Source organism: Rhinolophus sinicus, chromosome 14 (assembly GCF_057876585.1).
Source record: "Rhinolophus sinicus isolate RSI-liver-muscle chromosome 14, RSI-T2T, whole genome shotgun sequence".
Lineage (NCBI taxonomy): Eukaryota > Metazoa > Chordata > Mammalia > Chiroptera > Rhinolophidae > Rhinolophus > Rhinolophus sinicus.
In genome coordinates, this window is record NC_142514.1 from 37128071 (window position 1) to 37151394 (window position 23324).

General features: G+C 35.7%; 1 protein-coding gene across 2 annotated transcripts in view; it reads left to right on the plus strand.

Annotated features, from left to right (window-relative positions):
- Window positions 1–23324, plus strand: part of ZFYVE9 (zinc finger FYVE-type containing 9) — a 130120-nt gene that overhangs the window by 89045 nt on the left and 17751 nt on the right. For both annotated transcript variants that reach the window (XM_074334715.2, XM_074334716.2), the window contains 3 exons: window positions 2587–2811; window positions 4436–4518; window positions 12420–12524. In XM_074334715.2, the coding sequence (XP_074190816.2) occupies window positions 2587–2811; window positions 4436–4518; window positions 12420–12524 (413 nt within the window). The remainder of the gene's footprint in view (window positions 1–2586; window positions 2812–4435; window positions 4519–12419; window positions 12525–23324) is intronic.

Below are 23324 nucleotides of genomic sequence, written 5' to 3' on the forward strand. Positions count from 1 at the left end.
TCACATCGATATTTAAGTTGTATTTCAGTTGAATGTAAAGATGGCTATTTACAAGCTCTTTGAAAAATAAAGTTTAAATTCCAAATTTAAGATGGAAAATTGCAAATTATTATATATATTTTAAAGAAATTGTGATATATCAAAAGATCAGGCTATTGGAAGATCTGCTTTCTGGAGCTTATTTTGCCACTGATTTACCCAGTGTCTTTTGAGAGTCACTTCACCTCTATCCCTGAGCTTCAGTTTCTTCATCTGTAATATAAACCCCCCAAATTCAGGGAAGTCATACCAACTCTGTTAACTTAGTGGCACTGGTCTGATGATTACCTGATTAATGCCACGTAAAATTGTTTTGTAAGCAATTGATATAAAGCATTTGACATTTTTGCCAGGTCATTTAAGCTCAGAAGCAAGAGTTGGTGTCTATTTTAATTATATGGATTCTTTAGTGGTCTTGAAGTATATAGAATTAGTTCAGTGGACTCATTGTATCGAACTTTCCCATAGAGAAGTGCCTGTGTAAATTAGTATACAACAGACTTTATGAGTTCAAGAGCCCCAGATTAAGTCTTCAAATAAAAGCTTTCCTTTGTCAGATTCTTATGCCTGGTATTTTATTTTTGCTGATATCTTCACTTGTGGAATATTACTTGTTTGTAGGTGAGGTAGTAAATGACAGTCTAAACTAAATCACTTATTGGGATTAGTGGAGGTCTACTTTAAAAAAAAATTCTTTTAAGAGAGTAAATGCTTAAAGGATAAAAAAAGTGTTTTATAATGGAAGGGGACATAGTAAAGAATCTGAGTGTGATTGGGATGGGGGGGTGGATTATTAGGTGATAGAAGCAGAAAGGTGATCAATATCTGTGGGAAAATAACCAGTAATAGATTCCAGTCTCTAATAGGGAAATCCCAAAGGAGTAATGAATGAATGCCTTGACTACCAAGCCAACATACTTTTCACCTCTGAGCTGTATTCACTAGGGCATTATTATGAAATATAAACATTATGCCGTCATTAGCACTTTAGAGGAATGCTATTGTGTTCCCTTTGTGGAGGGAAAAAATCTTCCCTCTCTCTCCCATTCCTCTTCCTCCTCTCTCCCCTGCCCCCGGGTAGAAAGATGAAAATTTATATAAACCTTACTCTTAAATCTCTGATAAAGCAAAAAAAAAACAAAAAACCTATAATGTTTGGCTGAGTATTACATGTGTTTGCATTATAACAATAATACAATTTTTTGAGAATACACTGTGTGCCAGGTGCTATTAGGATTTTACATATATTCTGTCATTTATTCTTCACAACAGATCTAAATTTCCCCCATTTCACTGACAGAAGTTACATAACTTGCCCAAAAACCACACAATAAGGAGTGATCAAACTAGTATTCAACCCCATATCTCTGTAACTCCAAAGTCTGTGGTATTTTTTCAAAATACCACGCTGCTTTCTTAACGTGGGGATTTTCATTTTGTTTTGTTTTTGTGTATCTGGCCCAGCAACTTAAATGTGCAGGCAGATTTGGTTAATCCTGGGGCAAGAATATTTACTCCTAAATATATTTGTCATATGATGATGTTGAGGTGAGTGTGGCTGTCACACAAAGCTTTTCTGAGTTTTGTGGGGAGGTGTTCCCTTCATTTGTGGGCCCACTTCACTCAAGGATTCTATGACCTATCACTGAACTGTTCTGTTCTAACATACTAGTTTTCAAAGAAAGTAAAACATTAACTCTGTGATGGGGATTTTTACACTTTATCCTATTTTCAGAGGTATCAAAAGAAGCTTACACATGTCTTGTGAACATATCTGCTGTTACATTACTGAACAGCTCTGGTTCAGAAGAACAGAAGTTCTTTTGTAATTCTAAACTGAGGAAAATATCTTGTTAATGAAGGGCTGATTTGTTACTGTTTCATTCCAAAAATGTTTAAATTAGAAAGCGCTTAGTAAAGAGCATTTACCGTCAAAAGAAAAAAAACAAAAAACTTTCCTAATACGAATTTAAGTAAGCCCTAAATTGTTTACATTTCATATTTGTCTGCACTAAAATTACAAAGAATAAATCCTGTCTGTGGTACTTCCTTCTCTATAAATTGTCTTCTTCCCTTAATGTCTCATACATAACTGTACATGATTGTCTTCATTATGTTCATGAATTGACTTTATTCACCCAATGAGACTGTAAGCTCTCTGAGAGCGGTTACCTAATTTTAACATTTTTTTCATAACCTTTGAGGCAATAATTCTTACCCTAATTCATACACTAAAGTTGCACCATGTAACTAAGGAAAGCATCAATATTTTTGGCTTTTAGCTAGGCAGTCTTCTGCAGTGTGATAATACTAGTATAAGTTATATCATGCTCAACCAGAAGCCCCGATAAAATTGGGGGGAATTTTTCATTTAATAAATGCCATTTATTTGAAAAATAACTTTCTAGATTTGGGTATTTTTCATGGTGAAAGGTTGGGAATTAGTGTTTGGTGGTGTCTGGCCCAGTGTTGAATAATAATGAGTACTAAAAATATGATTAATTTAGTTATAGAAAGTAATTAATGAATTTTTTTGTTTTGTTTTAGGGAATGTTGTGGGCAACTTGGGACATTCCTTCTTCAGTCAAAGTTTCCTTGGCAGTAAAGAACATGGTGGGTTCTTATATGTAACATCTACTTACCAGTCACTGCAAGACCTTGTACTCCCAACCCCACCTTACTTGTTTGGGATTCTCATCCAGAAATGGGAAACTCCTTGGGCTAAAGTGTTTCCCATCCGACTAATGCTGAGACTTGGAGCTGAATATCGACGTAAGTAGTAGAGTACTTTCTTCTAAGGCACATGACCAAAACATCATGACTAAATAAAGTCCTGAAGTATTCAGAGACCCCCTGGTGATACAATTCAGCAGAAGTAGTATTTTGAAATAGCTAAACTAAACTGGGCCATTGTTTCTACTTATTTTGCCTTTGACGGGAAGGACTGAAAATATCAAATGAGAAAGTTGGTGATGATTTATTTCCTTGTAAACTTACTGGTTTTATAGTTCATTGATGAATGCATGATCATCTTGAGAAAAAATGAATTTTAACTTAAGTAACTATTTTTTTATATTATCAATATATGGTGAGCATATTTTTTGTCACTTGGTTGGAAAATAGTTACAGCAAATTATATTTTAATATAACGTAACAGATACTGGAAGCTAGTGCTATAGAAATCACTCTCACTTCGTAAGGTAAGCAACAGAAGAGGTTTTCTGCCCAGTTGTAGCAGTACAGCTAAGTTGTGATTTTTTTTTTTTAAGCCATCAAGGGCTAAATGCAAGCTTTGTTTTAAACTTTATATCTTTAATTAAAAGTGTCCTGGTCTAGGAATCAGACCACTTGAATAAGGTTGTTAACTCTGCCACTTACTAGCTCTGTAACTATGGGCAAGTCACTCAAGTTGTCTGATTGCCAGTTTCTTTTGCTATTGGAGATAATAATACTTGCCTTTTATATTATAGGACTTTTAAAAGGATCAAATGAGGTGATGAAAAATTATTTTATAAAACATATATGTTAGAAAATTATTTTATAAACCATAAAACCATATTTGTTCTCAACAAGTCAGCTTCATTCTTTTACTTATTTATTCATTAATTTAACAAGAATTTAATAAAGGTCTACTATGTGTCATGAATTCTGGGAATTCAGAAATGGCTGAGACATGGTTATAGGCCCTTGAAAACCTTTGTAAGGAAGACATACAGAAATCACAAAGTAGTATATCATATTAAAGCATATACTCAAAGTTAACAAAGTTCTTTGTGAGCTACAAGATAGGCTCTAACTTCACCAACAATGAAGGAATTGGATGAGAAGTATTCCTTGGACTAAGGGCCTCTAGACTGAACTGTGAAGGAAACATATGAATCAGCTAAGTGAAGTAAGGAAAGGAAAGGATTGTATGTATGCAGGGGAACCATTGTGTCTAACTTGCCTGTCTTGAACAGGCAGTTAGTTCAAACCATAAAGTTCAAGGAGTGAGCCAGCTAATAGGATCACCTAGTATTCGGCTTTCCTAAGGAGGATTTTGGTTGGGACATGTGTAAGAGTGAATTCTTTTAGATTTCTTGATCACAGAGGAGGTACTTATTTCCTGGATCATATTAATCCAATTTGAAGAAGAGTACTTCCTAAGACCTTTTGGTCGTTTTTCAAACAGCTGCATCAAAAGGTTTATTCTGGTCATCAAAAGTCTTCCGCATGGTTTGTAGAAGGCTCGGGATTTGTCTGTGATGCTACCATGCTAAATACTTTTTGAGCCCTAAATTTCATATGCTCTAATGTGCCATTACAATTTTATGTTGAAAACTGTGTCAGCCATGATGCCTCTTTTGCCAAAATTTTAAGCTGCCAAACTTAGTCTGATTATTTCTCATTCCCGTAGTTTATCCGTGCCCACTGTTCAGTGTCAGATTTCGGAAACCATTGTTTGGAGAGACAGGGCATACCATCATGAATCTTCTGGCAGTAAGTTGGGAATTTTTACTTTGCTTTTCTTTACTGTGGTTTGTATGGGAGAAGGATTTATTATTTTGTTGATAGCAATGCCTTTGCTGCTTCGGGCAGGTGAAGATTTATGCCAGAGGAAAAGAACAACATATATATTTCTTATAAAGTGTGTAGAGCTTTAGAGTGGAATAGTATAGGATTCCAGCCCCTGATTATACACTTATAGCTAAGTGACCTTGCAGGATTATCATGAGGACTAGAGGTAAATATAATTAAAGTACAGTGCATTCTGTCTTGTTTTTATTTTAAGCCTGGCATCCGAGGGGTGTCCCCTATTTCTATATACAAGCATACCTCATATTATCGCGCTTTGCCGATACTGTGTTTTCCTCAACATTTGTGGCAAGACCCTCCACCAGCCAAAAGATTGACTTGCTGAAGGCTCAAATGATGGCTAGCATTTTTTAACAATAAAGTCTTTTTTAAATTAAGGTACCTTGTTTTTCTTTTAGACACAATGCTGTTGCACATTTAATAGACTATAGTATAGTCTAATTATAACTTGCACATGCATTGGGAAGCCAAAAAATTCGCATGACTTGCTTTATTGCAATATTTGCTGTATTGTGGTGGTCTGGAACCAAACCCACCATATCTCCAGGTATACTTGTAGCTTATTGTTCAGCCAAAGATTGGTCAGAAGTTGTGTTCAAACACCTCAAGCCAGTAGAGCTTCCATTCTTTGAGTATGGATCTATGTATGAACCGAGATTCAAACTTCATCATTTTCCGTTCTGCTGGGCTCTCTCATGTCTCCTCTGCACTTGCATAGGTTCTGACTCTGTTGACCAACGACGTTGGTTGGCTTGGGCCACTAAGGTCTCTGCTGCATGTGTCCACAGACTAAGGTCAATCCTGCATATTTGGGAAATTTATGAAGAGCCCTATGGCTGTCTCACCTCCCAGAACTCCTTGTTAAATCTCTGCTTGTTTGCCTGCCCATTACTTGCCCCAACAGAAACAGGCTAGCTATTAATCTCAGGCTAACAGAGCGGCTGGCCCTCCCTTTCCTCTAACAACACTCCAGATCAAGATTCTTGAAATACCTTGCTGTGGTTAAAACACCTCATGGGGATAGAGGTAGCCACCTATAAGAAGGTGACAAGCTGAACTCTACTGTTCTTAGTTGAAGTTCAGTAGTTTTCATGAATAAGCACTTCTCAATGTGTTGTATGCCTTAGGTCTAACTCCAGAGCACTGAAATGATTGTTTTTTTAAAAAACCATTTAGCCAGCTTTTTAGTTGCTTTTTGGAGACTGTATTTATTTCCTCACTGTCATGCAGTTGTAGTTATAGTTCCAGTTACCTTTTAAAGCTATTTAAACAATAATAAAACTCTTGTAGGTTTACCCATATAGTTGCCATTTCCAGCGTTCTTCATTCCTTTGTGTAACCCAGTATTTCCATCAGGTGTCATTTTCCTTCGGTTTGAAAGATTTCCTGTAACATTTCTTGTAATTTGGCTCTGCTGGTGATGAAGTCTTTCAACATTTGTATTTCTAACATCTTTATTTTACCTTTGTATTTGAAAGAAATTTTTGCTGAATGTAGAATTCTAAGTTAACAGTTTTATTCTTTGAATATTTTAAAGCTGTAACTCTACTGTCTTCTGGTTTGCATTGTTTCAGTTGAGATACCTGTTTTTCCCCTTGTTTTTGTTCCACTCTACAAGTTTTTCCTTATCTGGTTGCTGTAAAATTTTTCTTTCTATACTGGTTTTGAGCAATTTGATTATGTATCTTGGGATAGTTTTTTTCATGTTTCTTGTGCTTGGGGTTTGTTGAGCTTTTTGGATCTGTGGGTTTATAGTTTCATCAAATACTTTGCTATTCCCCACCCCCACCCCCTTTCAGGGACTCTAATGTTACAGACATAATAGGCTGCTTGAAATTGTATCATAGCTCACTAATGGTCTTCTTATTTCTTTTTCTGTCCTTTGTTTTCTCGCTTTCATTTTGGACAGTTTTTACTGCTGTGTCTTCAAGTTCACTAATCTTTTATTTTGCAATGTTTAAGCTGCCATTAATTCCATCCTTTTTCTTTCTTTCTTTCTTTTTTTTTTGTAATCTCAGACATCTTAATTTTCATCTCTAGAAGTTTGACTTGGGTCTTTTTCTATATCTTCTATACCTGTACTTTTTGAACATCTGGAATATAATCATATTATTAGAATGTCTTTGGTAATTCTAACCTCTATCTGAGTTCTGGCTCAGTTTCAGTGGATTGATTCCCCCCCCCCCCCCCCCCCTTATTTTGAGTTGTATTTTCCTGCTTCTTTGCATGCTTGGTACTTTTTTATTGGATGCCAGATATTGTAATTTTACCTTGTTGGGTGCGGGATATTTTTGTGTTCCTATTAATATTCTTGAGTTCTGTTACAAATAACACAGTTAATTTACCTAGAAACAGTTTGCTCTGTTAAGTCTTGCTTTTAAGATTTGTAAAGTGGAACTGAAGCTGTGTTTAGTGTAGGACTAATTATTCCCCACTACTAAGGCAAGACCCTTCTGAGCACCTGCAGTGACTTTTGGTACTATTGGGAATTGGGCCAAACTTCACAGATTAAGCACACATTTCTTCACAAAGCTGCTGTTCCTTCAGACACCAGCTATAAGCACAGGGGTTCCCAGGCCACCCATACTGGACTGGATACAAATGTTAGAGTTCCCACTACTCTCTCAGTTTTGATCATTTACTAGAATGATTCATGGAACTCAGTTAAGCACTATACTTAGCTGGCATCCAGTTAAAATACCGAGCATGCTAAGAAGCAGGAAAATACAACTCAAAATAAAGGGGGAAAATCTTATGATAATACCGTGTTTCCCTGAAAATAAGACCTAACTGAAAAATAAGCCCTAGCATGATTTTTCAGGATGACATCCCTTGAACATAAGCCTTAATGCATCTTTTGGAGCAAAAATTAATATAACACCTGGTCTTAGTTTCGGAGAAACATGGTAGTTTTATTATAGGAAAGGGGATACAAATTAGGATCAACTGAAAGAAGAGACACATAGTACAAGGTCTGAGATGGTCCCAAACAAGAAGCTTCTGTGTCCTCAGGGACATGTCACCCTCCTGGTACATTGATGTGTAACAACATGCATAAAGTAAGAAAAACTCCCTTGAGTTTCTGGTTTGTTTGTTTTTAAAGATTTTTATTGGGGAAGGGGAACAGGACTTTATTGGGGAACAGTGTGTACTTCCAGGACTTCTTCCAAGTCAGGTTGTTGTCCTTTCAATCTTAGTTGTGGAGGGCACACCTCAGCTCCAAGTCCAGTTGCTGTTGTTAGTTGCAGGGGGGGGGGGCAGAGCCCACCTTCCCTTGTGGGAGTTGAGGAGTTGAACCGGCAACCTTGTGGTTGAGAAGCCCACTGGCCCATGTGGGAATCGAACTGGCAGCCTTTGGCATTAGGAGCACGGAGCTCCAGCCGCCTGAGCCACCGGGCCGGCCCCTCCCTTGAGTTTTTATTGGAGTTTTCTTAGTAGGGATGATTGAATCATTGGCCATGTGATTGAACTCAATCTGCAGCACCTCTTCCTTCCCTAGACTTTGATTGGGCTGATATCATGTGCTTCAAAGCCTCAGCCTCTAATCATCTTTCTGGAATGACCAGCTCCCATCCTGAGTCATCTTGTTAGCATAAACTATATAGGGGCCCACCACCAGTCACCAAATTAACACAGGCTGTCTGGGTCTACCATGAATAACAAAGACACTTAGGAAGTTTCAAGGGTTTAGAGGCTACCTCCCAGGAACCAGGGGCAAAAGCCACCCAATTCTTTATTATACAGTAATACTCTGTCCAATTTCCAAAAATTAATGTGTTCCTGTCTGGATTTGGGGAATAGGCACTATTCACAGAAGTGTATATCATGTTAGGTTTCCAATAATCATTTCAGGCAGTTCTTTTGCTGGCCTCAAGAAGTTTTCCTCACACACGTACTAATCAGAACTCGGTTGGATACTGGAGTTGGATCCTCTGCAAATCTTTGGAGTTCTCTCTCTGATACTCTGTCCTGTGAACTCTAGCCACCTTGGTTTTTCTGGATTCTCAGTTCTGTCTCCTCAGCTCAGGAAATTTGCCGACCTCTGCCTGGGTTCACCTTTCCTGCACCTGAGCTTGGAAGCTCTCCTAAGGCATTAGTTGGGGCAGTCATAGAGCTCATCTTGCTAGTTTCCCATTACTCAAGCTCACTACCCTTTGTTGCGTGAGATTCAGTGTCTGGAAAATCATTGTTCCGTGTTTTCTGTGCAGCTTTTCTGGTTGTTTTGATTAGAAGGGTAAATAGTTTTCTCCATCTTGACCAGAAGTGGAAATTTTAGAATTAATTTTTTTCTCTTCTACTCCAGCACACATCCCTTTGCCCCTCCCTGGTAACTTTAGTTTTCAGTCACATTTTTGACAAGATAATATTTCTTACTATTGTAATCTGCTTTGGAATGAAAAAGAGATATTTATCCTGTAATCTAGCAACAGAAACCTAAGGTTTTTTTATGGCCTATTCAATTCATTCATACCAACATTTATTAGATTATCTACTGAAGCATCTCACTATTGTTAGGGGTAAACCAAAATTGGTCTATTAGAATTTATTTGGCATTGTTTGAGCTGTGGGACATCAGGCTAGAAAAGACCATAACCTCCCGGAGCAAAAAGGGGTATGAGTTTTATAGGAGGGGGTAAACGAGGCTGTTTCTTCTTCAATGCTTCAGGGGGTTTTTCTTGCAATGTCTCTATCAACAAAGGGTTTCGGGCATGACCAAGCCCTCTGGTTCCACATCCGGCAGGTACAAGGTACAATGCAAGACAAGATGGCTTTTAAGATAAGAAGGTTTGTGCTCCTAGCCTAAATATGGCCTAACAGCTATTACTACCTTCTCTATCTCTAGTTTACCAGGATTTACAATCTTTTGATTCCAACACCTTTTCACTGTCTCTCACCCTCCTTTTTTCTCTTTACCTATCTTATTTCTTAGTTTCCTCATTAAAATCACTTTTTCATGTAATTCTTGTTTCTTTGTCTCTTTTATTCTCTGTTATGGTAGCCTGGAAAATATAAATCCTGGTTAACTCTACTTTTCTTTTAAAAAATTTTAAAAAAATTAAAATTCACCTTTTTGGAGTATATTTCTAAGAATTTTGACAAATTTATATAGTTATGTTACTTCCACTGTTGCAATCCAGATACAGAAGAGTTCCATCACTCCAGAAAATTTGCTGGTATATCCCTAACATCTGGTAACCATTAATTCTCTGTCCCTATAGTTTAAGCCTTTTCAAGTTATCATAGAATTAGAATTATACAGTATGTAGCCTTTTCATTCTGGCTTCTTTTAGTATCATAATGTATTTAAGAATCATCTGTGTTGTTATATGTATTGTTGGGGAGGAAATAAAATGTTTTTTCTCTATTCATTGTAGGTTCTTCAGGTAGGATCCTATGTTAGACTGGCTAAATACAGATCAACAAAGGGGACATATTGGGGTGGCATATTGTGGCACTCTTCAGTATTAATAGTTCATTTTTATTGCTGCGTTCTGTTCACTTGTATGTATGAACCACAATTTATCCATTCATCTGTTGATGGATATTTTGGTTGGGTTGTTTGTAGTTTTTGGTGACTATGAATAAAACTTCTATAAACATTCATGTTTGAAATTTTGTGTGAACATTAGTTTTTACTTCTCTTGGATAAATACCTGGGAGTGAGATAGTTCAGTCATATTGTATGTTTCACATTATAAGGAGCTATGGAAATATTTTCCAAAATGCCTGCAGTGGTTAGCATTCATCAGTAATATAAAGAAACACATTTTTTCTTTATAATATAAAGAAGTAGCACTTGCTGTTTCTCTTTTTGTTTTTAATTTTTGCCATTCCAATAGTTTTATTTTTTGTGATTTTAATTTATATGTTTCTTGAATGATTTAGAGCATCTTTTCATGTGTGCTTATATGCCCTCTTTATAGCTTCTTTAGTGAATGTTCAGATATTTTCCCATTTTAAAAATTTTGTTCTTTTCCGATTGTTGAGTTTTGAGAATTTTTTAGATATTCTGAATGTAAGTCCTTTGTCAAATTTGTATCATTTGTGATAATTTTCTCCCAGTCTGTGGTTTATCTTGTCATTCTTTTAACAATGTCTTTCGTAGAATATTAATTTTTTTATGGAACATGCTTTTTCTAAGAACTTATTGACTAAACATCACAAACATTTTCTTTTTCTTTTAAATGGTTTATAGTTTTATATTTCATATTTATATCTGTGATCCATTTTTAGTTAATTTTTGTTTATGATTGTGAGGCATTGTTTGAAGTTTGTTTTTTTTCCTTTTGTGTCCAATTTTTCTAGTACCATTTATTGAAAAGACTGTCCTTTTTTCCATTTACTTGACTTTGCGCCCTTATCAAAAGTCAATTGACCATTCCTATGTGGATCTAATTCTTTCTTCATTCTTAACTTATAGCTAAGCCTGATATCTGCTTATAATATCATTGGTCTCACTTTAGATTCGTGACCAGTAAGTACCCTTAAGGGAGCTCTCAGACCTACCTGGCAATCTTTCCTGGTTTGTAATACGTTCCTACTTTCCTCAATGACTATTTGTATATTATCTCTTCTCAAATTTCCAATTTGTGCTCTCCGTTCCTCATTTTCACCTGATGAAAGTCTCACCAATTTCCCTGAGTAAATAGAAACAATCAAAATACAGTTCTATTCAACAACTTACTAATATCTGCCCATTTTCTTTCCTTAATCTCTAGGTCACCATTCTTTCTTTCTTGCTTCTTCTACAGCCTTCTGAATTGCCACCTTACTCTTCCAATCATCTCAGTAAATGGAATTCCAGTCTTCTAATTAGTTGCCTAGGCCATAAAATTGAAAATCATCCTTGACTCTTGTTTTCCCTTAAGAATATAACTAGAATCTGATAACTTCTCACAATCTTTGAACTGTTAACATCTTGGTCAAAATTATCACTGTCTCACTCTAAGTCCTGCAATGACTTTTAAGTAAGATTCCAAAAGTAAATTAATTGTTTTTATTATATTTATCTTATCTCCTTGCTTCCTTACCATCTATTCTTTGTAAAGAAGTCAGGGGGTGTCCCTGGCCAACCCTCAAACATTCTAGCATTAATCTGTCCCTCCCTGTATCTGTGCCCCAGGCCGTAGCCCTGGCCACTTCCAGACTGGATGGTCATGCTGGTCCCAGTGGTAGGGTACCATGGGATTATTGGGCCCTGTTGTTTTCATATTTAAATCCAATTTTTTATTGCTCATTTTGTCCAATGTAAGCTACCATGTGTCTTTTTGTGAGTATAGTCCAAACACAAACCTGGCCAAAAAAATAGTAAAAGTAGATAGAGGTCCTTATCATAGCCTGGAGGAACCTCTGAAAGGGTGTTTTACCCTACAAATATTCGTTGAGTGCCTAGGATGTCCCAGGCATTTAGAATATAACAAGAACAAAACAAGTGAGAGTTCTTATCCTCTTGGAGCTTACCTTAGAGGGAGGAGACAGTTAACAAATAAATACAGAAAGTGTTAAGTATTCAAGTACTTGTTTAATATTGTCTATAAAGCAGGGTTAAGTATTCAGATAATTGTTTAATATTGTATATAAGGAGTATATGAAACTTTGTATTCTGCTTCCTTAAAAGAATTTATAGTCTAACAGAGAGCTAGAATACACACACACAATGGGACTTGCATTATCTTTTCCTTATTCTTTAGATAAATGAAATCTTTCTATTTTGACATTCTTTCTATTTGCACTAATTTTATTAATATAAATTGCATCCTGCCATTGATGAATTCTTTATTTCACTCCAATCTGTTTTTGCTCAGGACTTCAGAAATTACCAGTATACATTGCCAGTAGTTCAAGGTTTGGTGGTTGACATGGAAGTTCGGAAAACCAGCATCAAAATTCCCAGCAACAGATACAACGAGGTAGGATTTACTATGAAGGCATATTTTTTTTATAGTTGAATATATGAATGAAGGTGAAAAATACAGGATCACATATGCATTTTATTTTTAAATTAATTGACAGTGAAATCAGTTCATAACATTGTATGACTTAGAGATCAATGATGACAAATTTCATACCAGAGAGGCAGGATGTTAAATTTGTGATTTATTTAGTCAATAATTGTACTTTTGACCTTTTAATGCTCTTGGAGCTTACCTTAGAGGGAGGAGACAGTTAACAAACAAATACAGAAAGTATTAAGTGATGACAAATAAAACGGTAAGTATTCAAGTATTTGTTTAATATTGTATATCACTGTGGTAATAAGTGATAGATTTGCATTTTGATTAAGGTATAAAGATAACTTTATAACATTCATGATGGGATCTTTTTATTTTACCTTCTTACTGTAAGTACATTGTGTTTTTCACTATCCTTAATGTTTAAGCACAGCTCACTATGAGTCCTGAAATGACTTTTAAGTAAGTTTCCAAAAGTAAATGATTGCATCTTGAATTAAGCTGTATTTTGTTACTAAAATGAAATTGTGCATACTATATACACATTAAGTTCCATAAACAATGCTCTTTACCTATTTGCCATGTGAAGTCTTTCTTAAATTTAAAACATTTTTAAGATCAGTTCTAAAATGTCTAATAGTAATCATTGTGGTTTAAAAGAGAAATTTTATTTTAAAACACAGTTTGATATTATAATGGTTGAAATTTGTTGTTTTATTAGGCAGGATGGTAACTCCCTCACTACTACTTCTACTACTTCTTGGTGTGAAATAATTTCCTCCTTCCCTCTCTTCCTTTCCTTTCTTTCACTTCTTCATTCAGTCATCTGTTCACTTATTCATTTGTACATTTAGTAAACATTCTGTACTTGGTATGCACTTAGGATCACACAATGTCTTACTGGACTTATATGCTCAGAGCTCAGCATTATTATGTGAAAATGACTTATATGAAGAAAGCCTTTACCCATGGCTTTCTCTGTGATGGCTTTTTTCAGGACAGTGGAAAATAGTAGCTAGAGTGTATGCTTAATTTTTTTCTGGAATACAGTTAGCAGTTTTTAGCTGTTAGGTAGTCCTTCCTTAGAATATCAAACAGTAATAGACTAGACTAGATAGAGTCATATCTTTAAAGTGAACTATTTTTATATAATTTGTGCCCTAAATATTCTTAAACGAGATTATACTTTGAAAACTTGTTTTATTTCTCATAGTAGAAGTTTTATTACCTATTTCACAAACATCTATTAACATGAAAATTTATAAAGATATTTTACAGATTCTATATCAAACAAATGACTTAAAGTACAGTTTTAGAAAACTGAGTTTTGGCAGCTATATGTAAAATGTGGTAAGAGGGGTCACCAAGGAAAGCATTTAAGCTTACAAAGCCAGAAGAAAATAGTACTTCTGATAGCATGGAAGGAAAGTTTAATAAATGAAGTAGTATATGAATTTTCTAATCTCCTTTTTCAAGGCCATTTAAGATCTGTGTTGGTAACCCTACTCATAATTCTCATAATGAGATTATTTTATCGTTGTGATAACTGCCATTTATTGAGGGTGTGTTATGTACCAAGCACTTTTCTAAACATATATGTATCTCACTAATCTATAAGATGAGTACTGTAGATATCTTTTTATAGATGAGGGAATTACAGCACAGAGCTAGCAAGTGGTAGAGCGAGGGTCAAACCCAGGCAGTCTGACTCCAGTGTTCCTACTCTTAACCACTGTGCTCAACTGATTTTTATAGACATCAGTTTAACAATAACCAATCTGATTTTAGGGCCAATTTTAGGGTCTTTATAGAGGTAATCAAGTTCAAAGGAGATCATTAGGGTGAACCCTAATGCAATATGACTGGTGTCCTTATAAGAAGGGGAAATTTGGACACAGATGCCCGTAGAGAAAAGATGATGTGCGAGGTGTAGGGAGAAGACGGCCATCTATAAGTCAAGGGAGACATCTAGAAAAAATCTTTCCTTTACAGCCCTCAAATGGTAACAACTCTTCCAACACTTTGATTTTGGACATATAACCTCCAGAACTGTGAGACAATACATTTCTGTTATTTAAGCCATCCAGTTTGTGGTGCTGTTTTATAGCAGGCCTAGCACACTAATACACTGATCTACCTTAAATAGCTAAACCTCAAGACAAAATATGTGGGAAAAACAAAACAAAACAAAGGGCAATGGGGCAGAGAAAATGAGCCCTATGATTACTCTACCTTACTGTCTGGAGTTTCCAGACCATAGTGCAGGGAGGGGGAACCCAAATTTACCAAGAGTTCTCCATGAGTTGAAGAGAGAGAATTGAGAACATAGGGAGGCCATGATGGCTAGAATTTACAAGACGGATTACTGTCTTGTAAAGAAAAGAACCCTGGAGATCTGTTCCCGTTGTGTCTTCAGCTGAGTACTCATTATTGCCTGTATGTGAGAAATGCAGTGGAAAGGAACAGGTAGGACAGTTCTCACAGGGCCAGGAATAGTTTGTGTTCTTACCCGCTAGAGTGAAAAAAGGGCAGATTATTCCTCGTGATCCAAGTTACCCATAAATTCAGGTTTCTCTGATACTACCAACAAGCTTAAAAGAAATCTACCCTTTGTGGAAATCTGGATCTACACAGAGGAACGAAGAGCAACAAAAATGGTTAATATAAAATCTCTTTAAAAGATAGTTATATGAAACAAAGGTAATAACTGTTTTGTGCAGTTTATAACTTATGTAGAAACAAAATATATGACATTAATACTACAAAGGCCAGGGAAGGTGAAATGGAAATATACAGATGTAAGGTTCTTATATGACAAAGGATGTGGTATAATATTACTTTAAAGGAGATTGATAAAGATGTATAACATATATTCAGAAGCGTCCAAGAGGAAAATTTAAATGAAGAGGTATAGTTAATAAGCCAAGAAGATAAACCAGTCATATAAAAAAGGCTTGAAAAAGAAGAAAAAAGAGCACAAAGAGAAGATGGGACAAAAAGAAAATAAAAAAAGATTTAAATCCAATATCGATAATCACATTAAGTATAAATTACCTAAACACCCTCAAAAGGCAGATATGGTTAGATTGGATACACAAGCACGATTGAACTACGTATATGCTGTGAATAAGAAAACCACTTGAAGTATAAGAACGCAAATAGTTTAAATGGAAAAGAATGGAAAAAGATACACCATAGTAATACTAATCAAAAGAAAACTTCAGTGGATAGAGTAATATCAAAGTATATTTCAGAATAAACAATATTACCAAGGATGAAAAGGCACATTTCATAATTATTAAGGGATCAATTTACCAAAAGGGTGTAACAATTCTAAATATTTATGCATGTAATAACAGTTTCAAAATTGATGATGCAAGGACTGATAGAACTACAAGGATAAATAGACAAATCCTTAAGTATATTTGGAGATTTCATTAACCCTGTTTCAATAGTTGATAGAAGTAGATAGAAAATCATTAAGGACATAGAAAACTTGAACAACATCATCAACCAATTTGACTTGATTGATTTTTATAGAACATTCCACCCAACAGCAGCAGAATGCACATTCTTTTCCAGTGCACATAGAACACTTATTAGGTTAGTGCAATAGTAACTGCGATTTTTGCAATTATTTTTAACCTTTTCTTAAAATTTATTTTTTAAGGTGGGCGCAGCTCACAATGGCCGATGCAGGGATCCAGCCAGCAACCTTGGTGTTATTAGCACCACGCTCTAACCAACTGAGCCAACGGCCACCCCTATTTTTAACCTTTTAAACCGCAGTTACTTTTGCACCAACCTAATACAAAGATAAACCATATTCTGTGGTGTAAAAGAAATATCAATACGTTTTAAATGACTGAAATCATACAAAGTATGGTTTCTGACCCCAATAGTAGTAAATTAGAAATCAATACCAGAATGAACTCTAGAAAATCACAATATTTGGAAACAAAACAGACACTTCTTAATAATCCATGGATCAAAGAAGAAACCTAAAGGAAAATTAGAAAATATTTTGAGCTGACTGAAAATGAAAACATGACATATCAAAAGTTGTGGGATGCAGCTAAAGTCGTGATTAGAGAGAAACTGATAGAATGAAACTTCTATATTAGGGAAAAAGAGTCATCTCAAGTCATAGACCTACTTTTCTCCCTTAGAAAATCAGAAAAAGAAGAGCAAATGAAACACAAAGTAAACAGAAGAAAGGAAATAATAAAGACAAGACCAGCAATTGATAAACTAGAAAACAGAAAATAATTTGAAAAATGAAACCAAAAGCTAGTTCTTTAGATTAATAAAACGGAGAAACTTCTAGTCAGACTGATTAGATAGTGAAAACATGACCACTGTGTAAAAATCAGTTGTATTTCTGTATACTAACAATAAACAATCAGAAATTGGATTTTAAAAACAGTACAATAGCATCAGAAATATGATGTACTTTAAGGATAAGTTTGCTAGGTGATCTGCAATACCTATATACTAAAAACTGCAAAACATTGCTAAGAGATATTAAAGAGGACCCAAATAAATGAAGATATACTATGTTTATGGGTCAGAAGACTCAATATTGTTAAGATGTCAGTTCTCCCCAGGTTGATCCATAGCTTCAGCACAATCCCAGTGAAAATAATCAGCAGGCCTTTTTTGGGGTAGAAATTGATTCTAAAATTTATATGGAGATACAAAGAACCTAGACAATTTTGAAAAAGAACATAATTCAAGGACTTACACTTACTGATGTTAAGGTTTATTTCAAAGGTAGATTAATCAAGACAGTATTGTTTTGGTGTACATACCTGTGTATAGGTAAATGTAACAGAATAGAGTGGTTTTAAGAGCTATTTTTATGAGTGTATGCACGTTCATCAAATTGTACACTTTAAATATGTACATTTTGTCAATTATTTTAAATATAACGGAAAAAATAAAGCAATTTTTTTGTAGCAAAGCAATGGACATTCAAACTTTTATCGGGTCACTGGGTGACTAGAGCTAAAGAGTTAACCCAATGTTAAAATCTCAAGCAAAAAGGAACAAAATTTTAATAACCCTTTACTCAAAACCAGAGACAGGCCTAGAGAAATTTATGTTCGTTGTGATATAATGCAAGAATCTCTGAAATCATATCTGTACAATTCCACATCTTGTATAATTTAGGCTGAATGGCCTCTTGAGATTCTTTCCACTTTTAAGATTCTAAAATAGGAGTTTGGGTTTATTTTAATTCAAAGTTACACATATTCTTCAGAGAAATGTGAAATTACAAAAGCATAATTTCATTGTAGCGCTAGGAAGAACAGATAAGATGACCCTAAAGTCTGTTTGAGGAATGTTTTATTTTCTGGCCTTCGAAGAATGCATTTTTTTCCCTTGGGAAGGAGGGACTGGTAAGTCCTCTTTTCAAAAGAACAAAAGGAGTTGGTGAAAGGTGCCCTGGAAAATAGTCCAGAGGAGGGAAGTGATGTTCCATTGACTGTTGGTGTAGCTATTGCTAGGGTTATATGTGGAAAACAGTATTTAACCACAGGTATAAATTAAAATGAAAGAATCCCCAAGAACAACCCGGGATGCTGTACCTGCACTGACTGCAATAGGAGGTCCCTGCGAGCACTGCGTGCTCAGAGTGAGACTGTCCCCACCCTCAAGCCGCTGCATGCCTGTTGATAAGAGTGACCACTGGCTCCACAGCACTGCTTCTAGCCAAATCCCCAGCTTTCCCTATCTCCCAGCACTCACAACCTTGCTGCTACTTTTGGTCTTGAGACCACCAGCTCTAATCTCATACGTTCAAGCACCACAAGAAATCCTGGGCTCCTAGGGCACACCTCATCTCCCGCAATTTAATTTCTGTCTCTGTAGATCCCCCTTTCTGACCCCCTTTGTCACTCGTTTTAGAAAACCCAAGGGCTCAGTCCTTACACGTTTTGTCTCCATCCATTTCCTTGGTGATCTAGCCAATCCTCTGGCCTTAAATTCTGTCTCTCTACTCATGTCTTCCAAGTGTCTTCCTCCAACCTGAATCTCTCCCCTGTGTTGTAGACTTGAGTGTCTTATTGCTCACTTGACATTCTATTTGCACAGGCATCTCAGGCTTAGCAGGTTCAACTCTGAGCTCTTGATCCTCCCTCACAACCTCTTCTTGCAGCCTCCCCTAAGTTAATGGCAGTGCCATCCAGTTACCAGGCCCAAAACTTTGCAGTCACCTGAAACTCTTTTCTTTCATATCCCATATTCAGTCTATCAGGAAATTCTGCTGGCTCTACCCTCCAAATATATCTGGAACCCAACCACCTCTCAATCCTTGGACCTACCTTGTTGGTCTAAGTTAACCATCTGTGCCCTGGATTTGTGCAGTGGCCTCCTAACTGGTCTTCCTATTGGTACCTTTCCCCCATCAGTCTGTTCTCAGCACAGCAGTGGAAGTGATCCTATTAAAACTAAGTCAAATCACATCACTCTTCTGCCCAGAACCCTCCAAAGATCTTTTACCTCAGTCAGAATAAAAACTAAGTTCTCTATACCATTTGTATTCCTTAACCCATTATTTCTCTAACCTAATTTCTTATACCTCTTTTTTTTCTTATCACTCAGCTCCTGCCATACTGTCCTTAATGTTCCTTGAAACTGCCAGGCATGCCACCATGCTGTCACCCGAGGGCCATTGTACCAGCTGTTCTAAATCTCTTAAAGCTCTTCCTTAGATAATCCCATAGCTTTCTCCTCACTTTTCAGTAAGGCCTCCCCTGACTATCCTATTTCAAATGGCACCCACCAGCACTTCTAGTCCTTTTTCCATGCTTTATTTTTCTATATAGTGCTTATCAATGTCTAACATTTTATGTATTTTACTTATTTATTTTGCTTATTGTTTTTGTTTTGTCCCCTTACACACTCAGGAATCTAAGTTCCATGAGGGGAGGGATTTATTGAATAAACCAAATGCTAACATAGTGCCTGGTACATATTAGATGCTCAGTAATTATTTGCTAAATGAATAAGCAGTGGTTCATAGTTGACATGTAGATGTATAAGACTGGAAGGTGGGTGCTAGCTTCTGGACACAAGTGAACTTCAGCTAACTAGAAAGATAAATACTTATATTTTTTCTAAATATCTCTGGGAAAGGATATTCTTCCACCTCTTCCTTCATTATTCAGCTCAGTGTTCCCTTCGCAGTCGTACTTCTGTTCCTTCACTCATGGTTTTCTCTTTATCTGAAGTGTTCTTCTGTCCCTGATTTCAAAGCCAATTGAAATGATACACCCTTTAGGAAACATACCTGCAATTCTCCACGCCCTAGGCAGTGTCACTCTTTGTTTCCTGTTTCCCCAGCTTACTTGATTCATGTAATATGTATAGCTGATGTGTATGAATGCCCTCCTGCTCTGAATTATGCCCTTGAGAGCAGAGATTATATTTCATTGTTCATTATATCCATGGTACAGTGGTTTGCTTTCATAGATTTTCTGTGCCTCTGTAATGGAACTTCCTACCCAAAGTCCCTGTTGCTTGATAGATGTTTATTGAATTAAATCGTTAAAACTTATTTTACTGGATACCTAATCTATGTGAGACTGCAATTATAAGTGAACCAAAAAAGTTTTTAACATCATCTGACATTTATTCTCAGTATAATTCCATGAATAAGACAAACCCTCCAAATCCATCCCTTACTTACATGGTTTACTAATATATTCAGCAAATATTTATTGAGTACCTGCCGTGGGCAATGTAAGCCTTACACATTAAATACAAATTGTAGCTATTCCTCAAGGCCCTGCTTAAACTTCTCCTCTACACATCCTTCCCATCGCAAATCAAAAGGTTAAATAAACCATCAGTTTTAGCATGAGATCTCAATAGAGGTAATTGAAGGATATGGTGTGTTAATTCAGAGATGGATTAGATGTTATAGCGCCTCACACATTCCTCCAGCACAGTCGTTCCTAGAATTACATTCTTTAATTGGCTTTTGTGATTTTCATCAATGGTTAAGACTACGGCAGTGGGAAATACAGGTAGACAAAGCTTATGTTGATGTCCGTTAAATGATTCTTTCAAGGTAAGAGCCATGTAGCATTTAGCTCAGTGCCTGGTTCACGGTTGGTGCTCCATAGATGTTAGCTATTTTGCACATACTGTTGTCATAGCAGTTTCCCTGCCTTTTATCAGTGTGACATCAACAATAATTTGTGAGCTCTTAAGGGGCTGAATCCCTTTATCTCATAGAGGTATTCAGTTGAGTTATTTGCTGCAGATTTTAAGGTTGCTTTATGATTTTATAAGCAGGGTAGAGGAGACAAGCGTACAAATTTTATTTAACAAATCCTTAATCAGTGCTTATTATGTTCTTAGTGCTGTTCTAAGCACTTTACAAACATTTATTTAATTCTCATAACTGTATCAAATAGTTAACTTTTGTTATTTAATTTTACAGAGGAGAAAACTGGAACACAGAGAAATCAAATTACTTGCCCAAGGGCACACAGCTAGTTAGTTAGTAGCAAAGCCAGGATTGAAATACAGGCAGTCTGGTTTGAGTTCTTGCTACGCATTAATCTTCATCCAAGGCTGAATGTAGACAATGCCATTTAAGAAATACAAAGAATGTGCTACAGCAGTTCAAAGAAGGGAGTGGTCCCATTGGTGTCTGATTGGGAATTAGAGAAGGCTACGTGCAGGAATTGGTATTTTTACTAAGCTTTGATTTGGAGGGCAGATTTTACAGGTGTTGGATGTGGGAGAAGAAAAGGGAGGCTAGGTAATAGCATATGCTAAAGCTCAGAGATGGAAGATAGTCGTGCATCGGGAAGTATTCCTGCATATAAGGATACAGTTAGAAGTGAAGCAAGACAGAAAGCTGATTCGGGCCAGAGTTTAGGAAGCTTGTGATTGTGAGTGGAGGACAAGATGGAGAGGATGTGACTTGATCACAGCTGTGCTGTGGTAAATATGGAAACATTGTAGACAATGAATCAGAACTGATAGACATAGACTGTAGGAAAACCAATTATAAGGTTATTACCGGTATGTCCAGAAAAGAGATAATTAGGTCTTGAACTGTGGTTCAAATAGGGATAGATACCAAGATATTACACAACTTCAATTGATAGGGCAAAGAAATAGCACAATTAAAATGGAAAATCAAATATTTATATCAATCATCATATGACAAGTGTAAGTTTATTTTATGATCATTAAGTTCCTTTGAATATCTGGGAAACTTTCCTCTTGGGGTAAATGAACATGATTTTAAGAGAAAAAAATTGTTCATTTCTAAAGTAATATGAAGCTTTTTATCTCATTGGGCTTGAAATTGACATCCAAGGAAATTATTTCCTTAGAGTCTAGCTATTTATTCAGAATGCATGAATTGAAAATATTTCTTAATCTGTGTAGTGTAGACAAAATTAGAAACCACTTTAGCATGATATGGAAGAAATGATAGGTATAATATTTTTTTTAATTGCTGTATGTGATTATGTCAGTTTATTTCACATGATGCAAATGTAAATTGCAAATGAGAACCTAAATTAGTCTATCAGTTGACTTCACTAAGTCGGAATCTTCCAGCTGACTTATCTTGTTTGCAAATATTTACTTAAAAGTAATCTTTGGAAAATGCTGATAAAAGTAGTGTGGACTGGTGAGTGGGATTGATAAATGTCAGTGTGAGAGGAATACTATTGTTTGAATGCCTCTGGTAAAACAGTAATACATTAAAATATTAACTTTGCAAGAGTTATAAACATAAAGTAAAGCCAAAAAAATCGTATGTTATAATTGTATCGATACCATATGTAAGAATAAATTTAACTGAGGCAAAAAGACTTGTACCCTGAAAACTACAAAACATTGCTGAAAGGACTTGAAGAAATAAATGGGAAGACACCTCATGTTCATAGATTGGAAAACCTGATATTAAGATGCCAATACAGATTAAATGCAAACCCTTTCAAAATTCCGATGGCCTTTTTTTTTTTTTTTTGCAGAAAAGGAAAAACCAACAGTCAGATTATTCATTTGGAATTGTAAGGGGCCCTGATGGCAAAATAATCTTGTAAAAGAACAAAATTTGAGGATTCACATTTACCAATTCTAAAATTTACTGTAAGGCTACAATGATCAAAACATTGTGGTACTGGCCTGGAATAGAATTAAGAACGCAGAAATAAATTCACACATTATGGCCAGTTGATTTTGACAAGGGTATCAAAACCATTCAGTGGTGAAACAATAGTCTTCAACAAAGGGTGATGGGACGACTCAGTTTCCACATGTTAAAAGAATGAAGTTGTATCCCTACTTCATATCATATACAAAACTTAAAATGGATCAATGACCTAAATGTAAGAGCTAAACCCATAAAACTCTTAGAAAAAAGCATGAGGGTAAATTTTCATGAATATGAATTTGGCAGTGGGTTCTTAGATATGACACCAAAATTACAAGTAAGAAAAGAAAAAAATAGATAAAAGTTAAAGACTTTATATCTGAAACTAATAAAAAAAGAAACTTTTGTGCATCCATGGACATCAGCAAGAACATAAAAAGCCTATACAATGGGAGAAAATATTTGCAAATCTTATGTCTAATAAGGGTCTGGTATCTAGAATATATAAAGAATTCATAACTCAAAAACAAAAGACAATCCAATTAAAAAAAATGGACAAAGAACTTGAATAGACATTTCTCCAAAGAAGATATACACTGGCCAACAAGCACATGAAAAGATGTTTATCA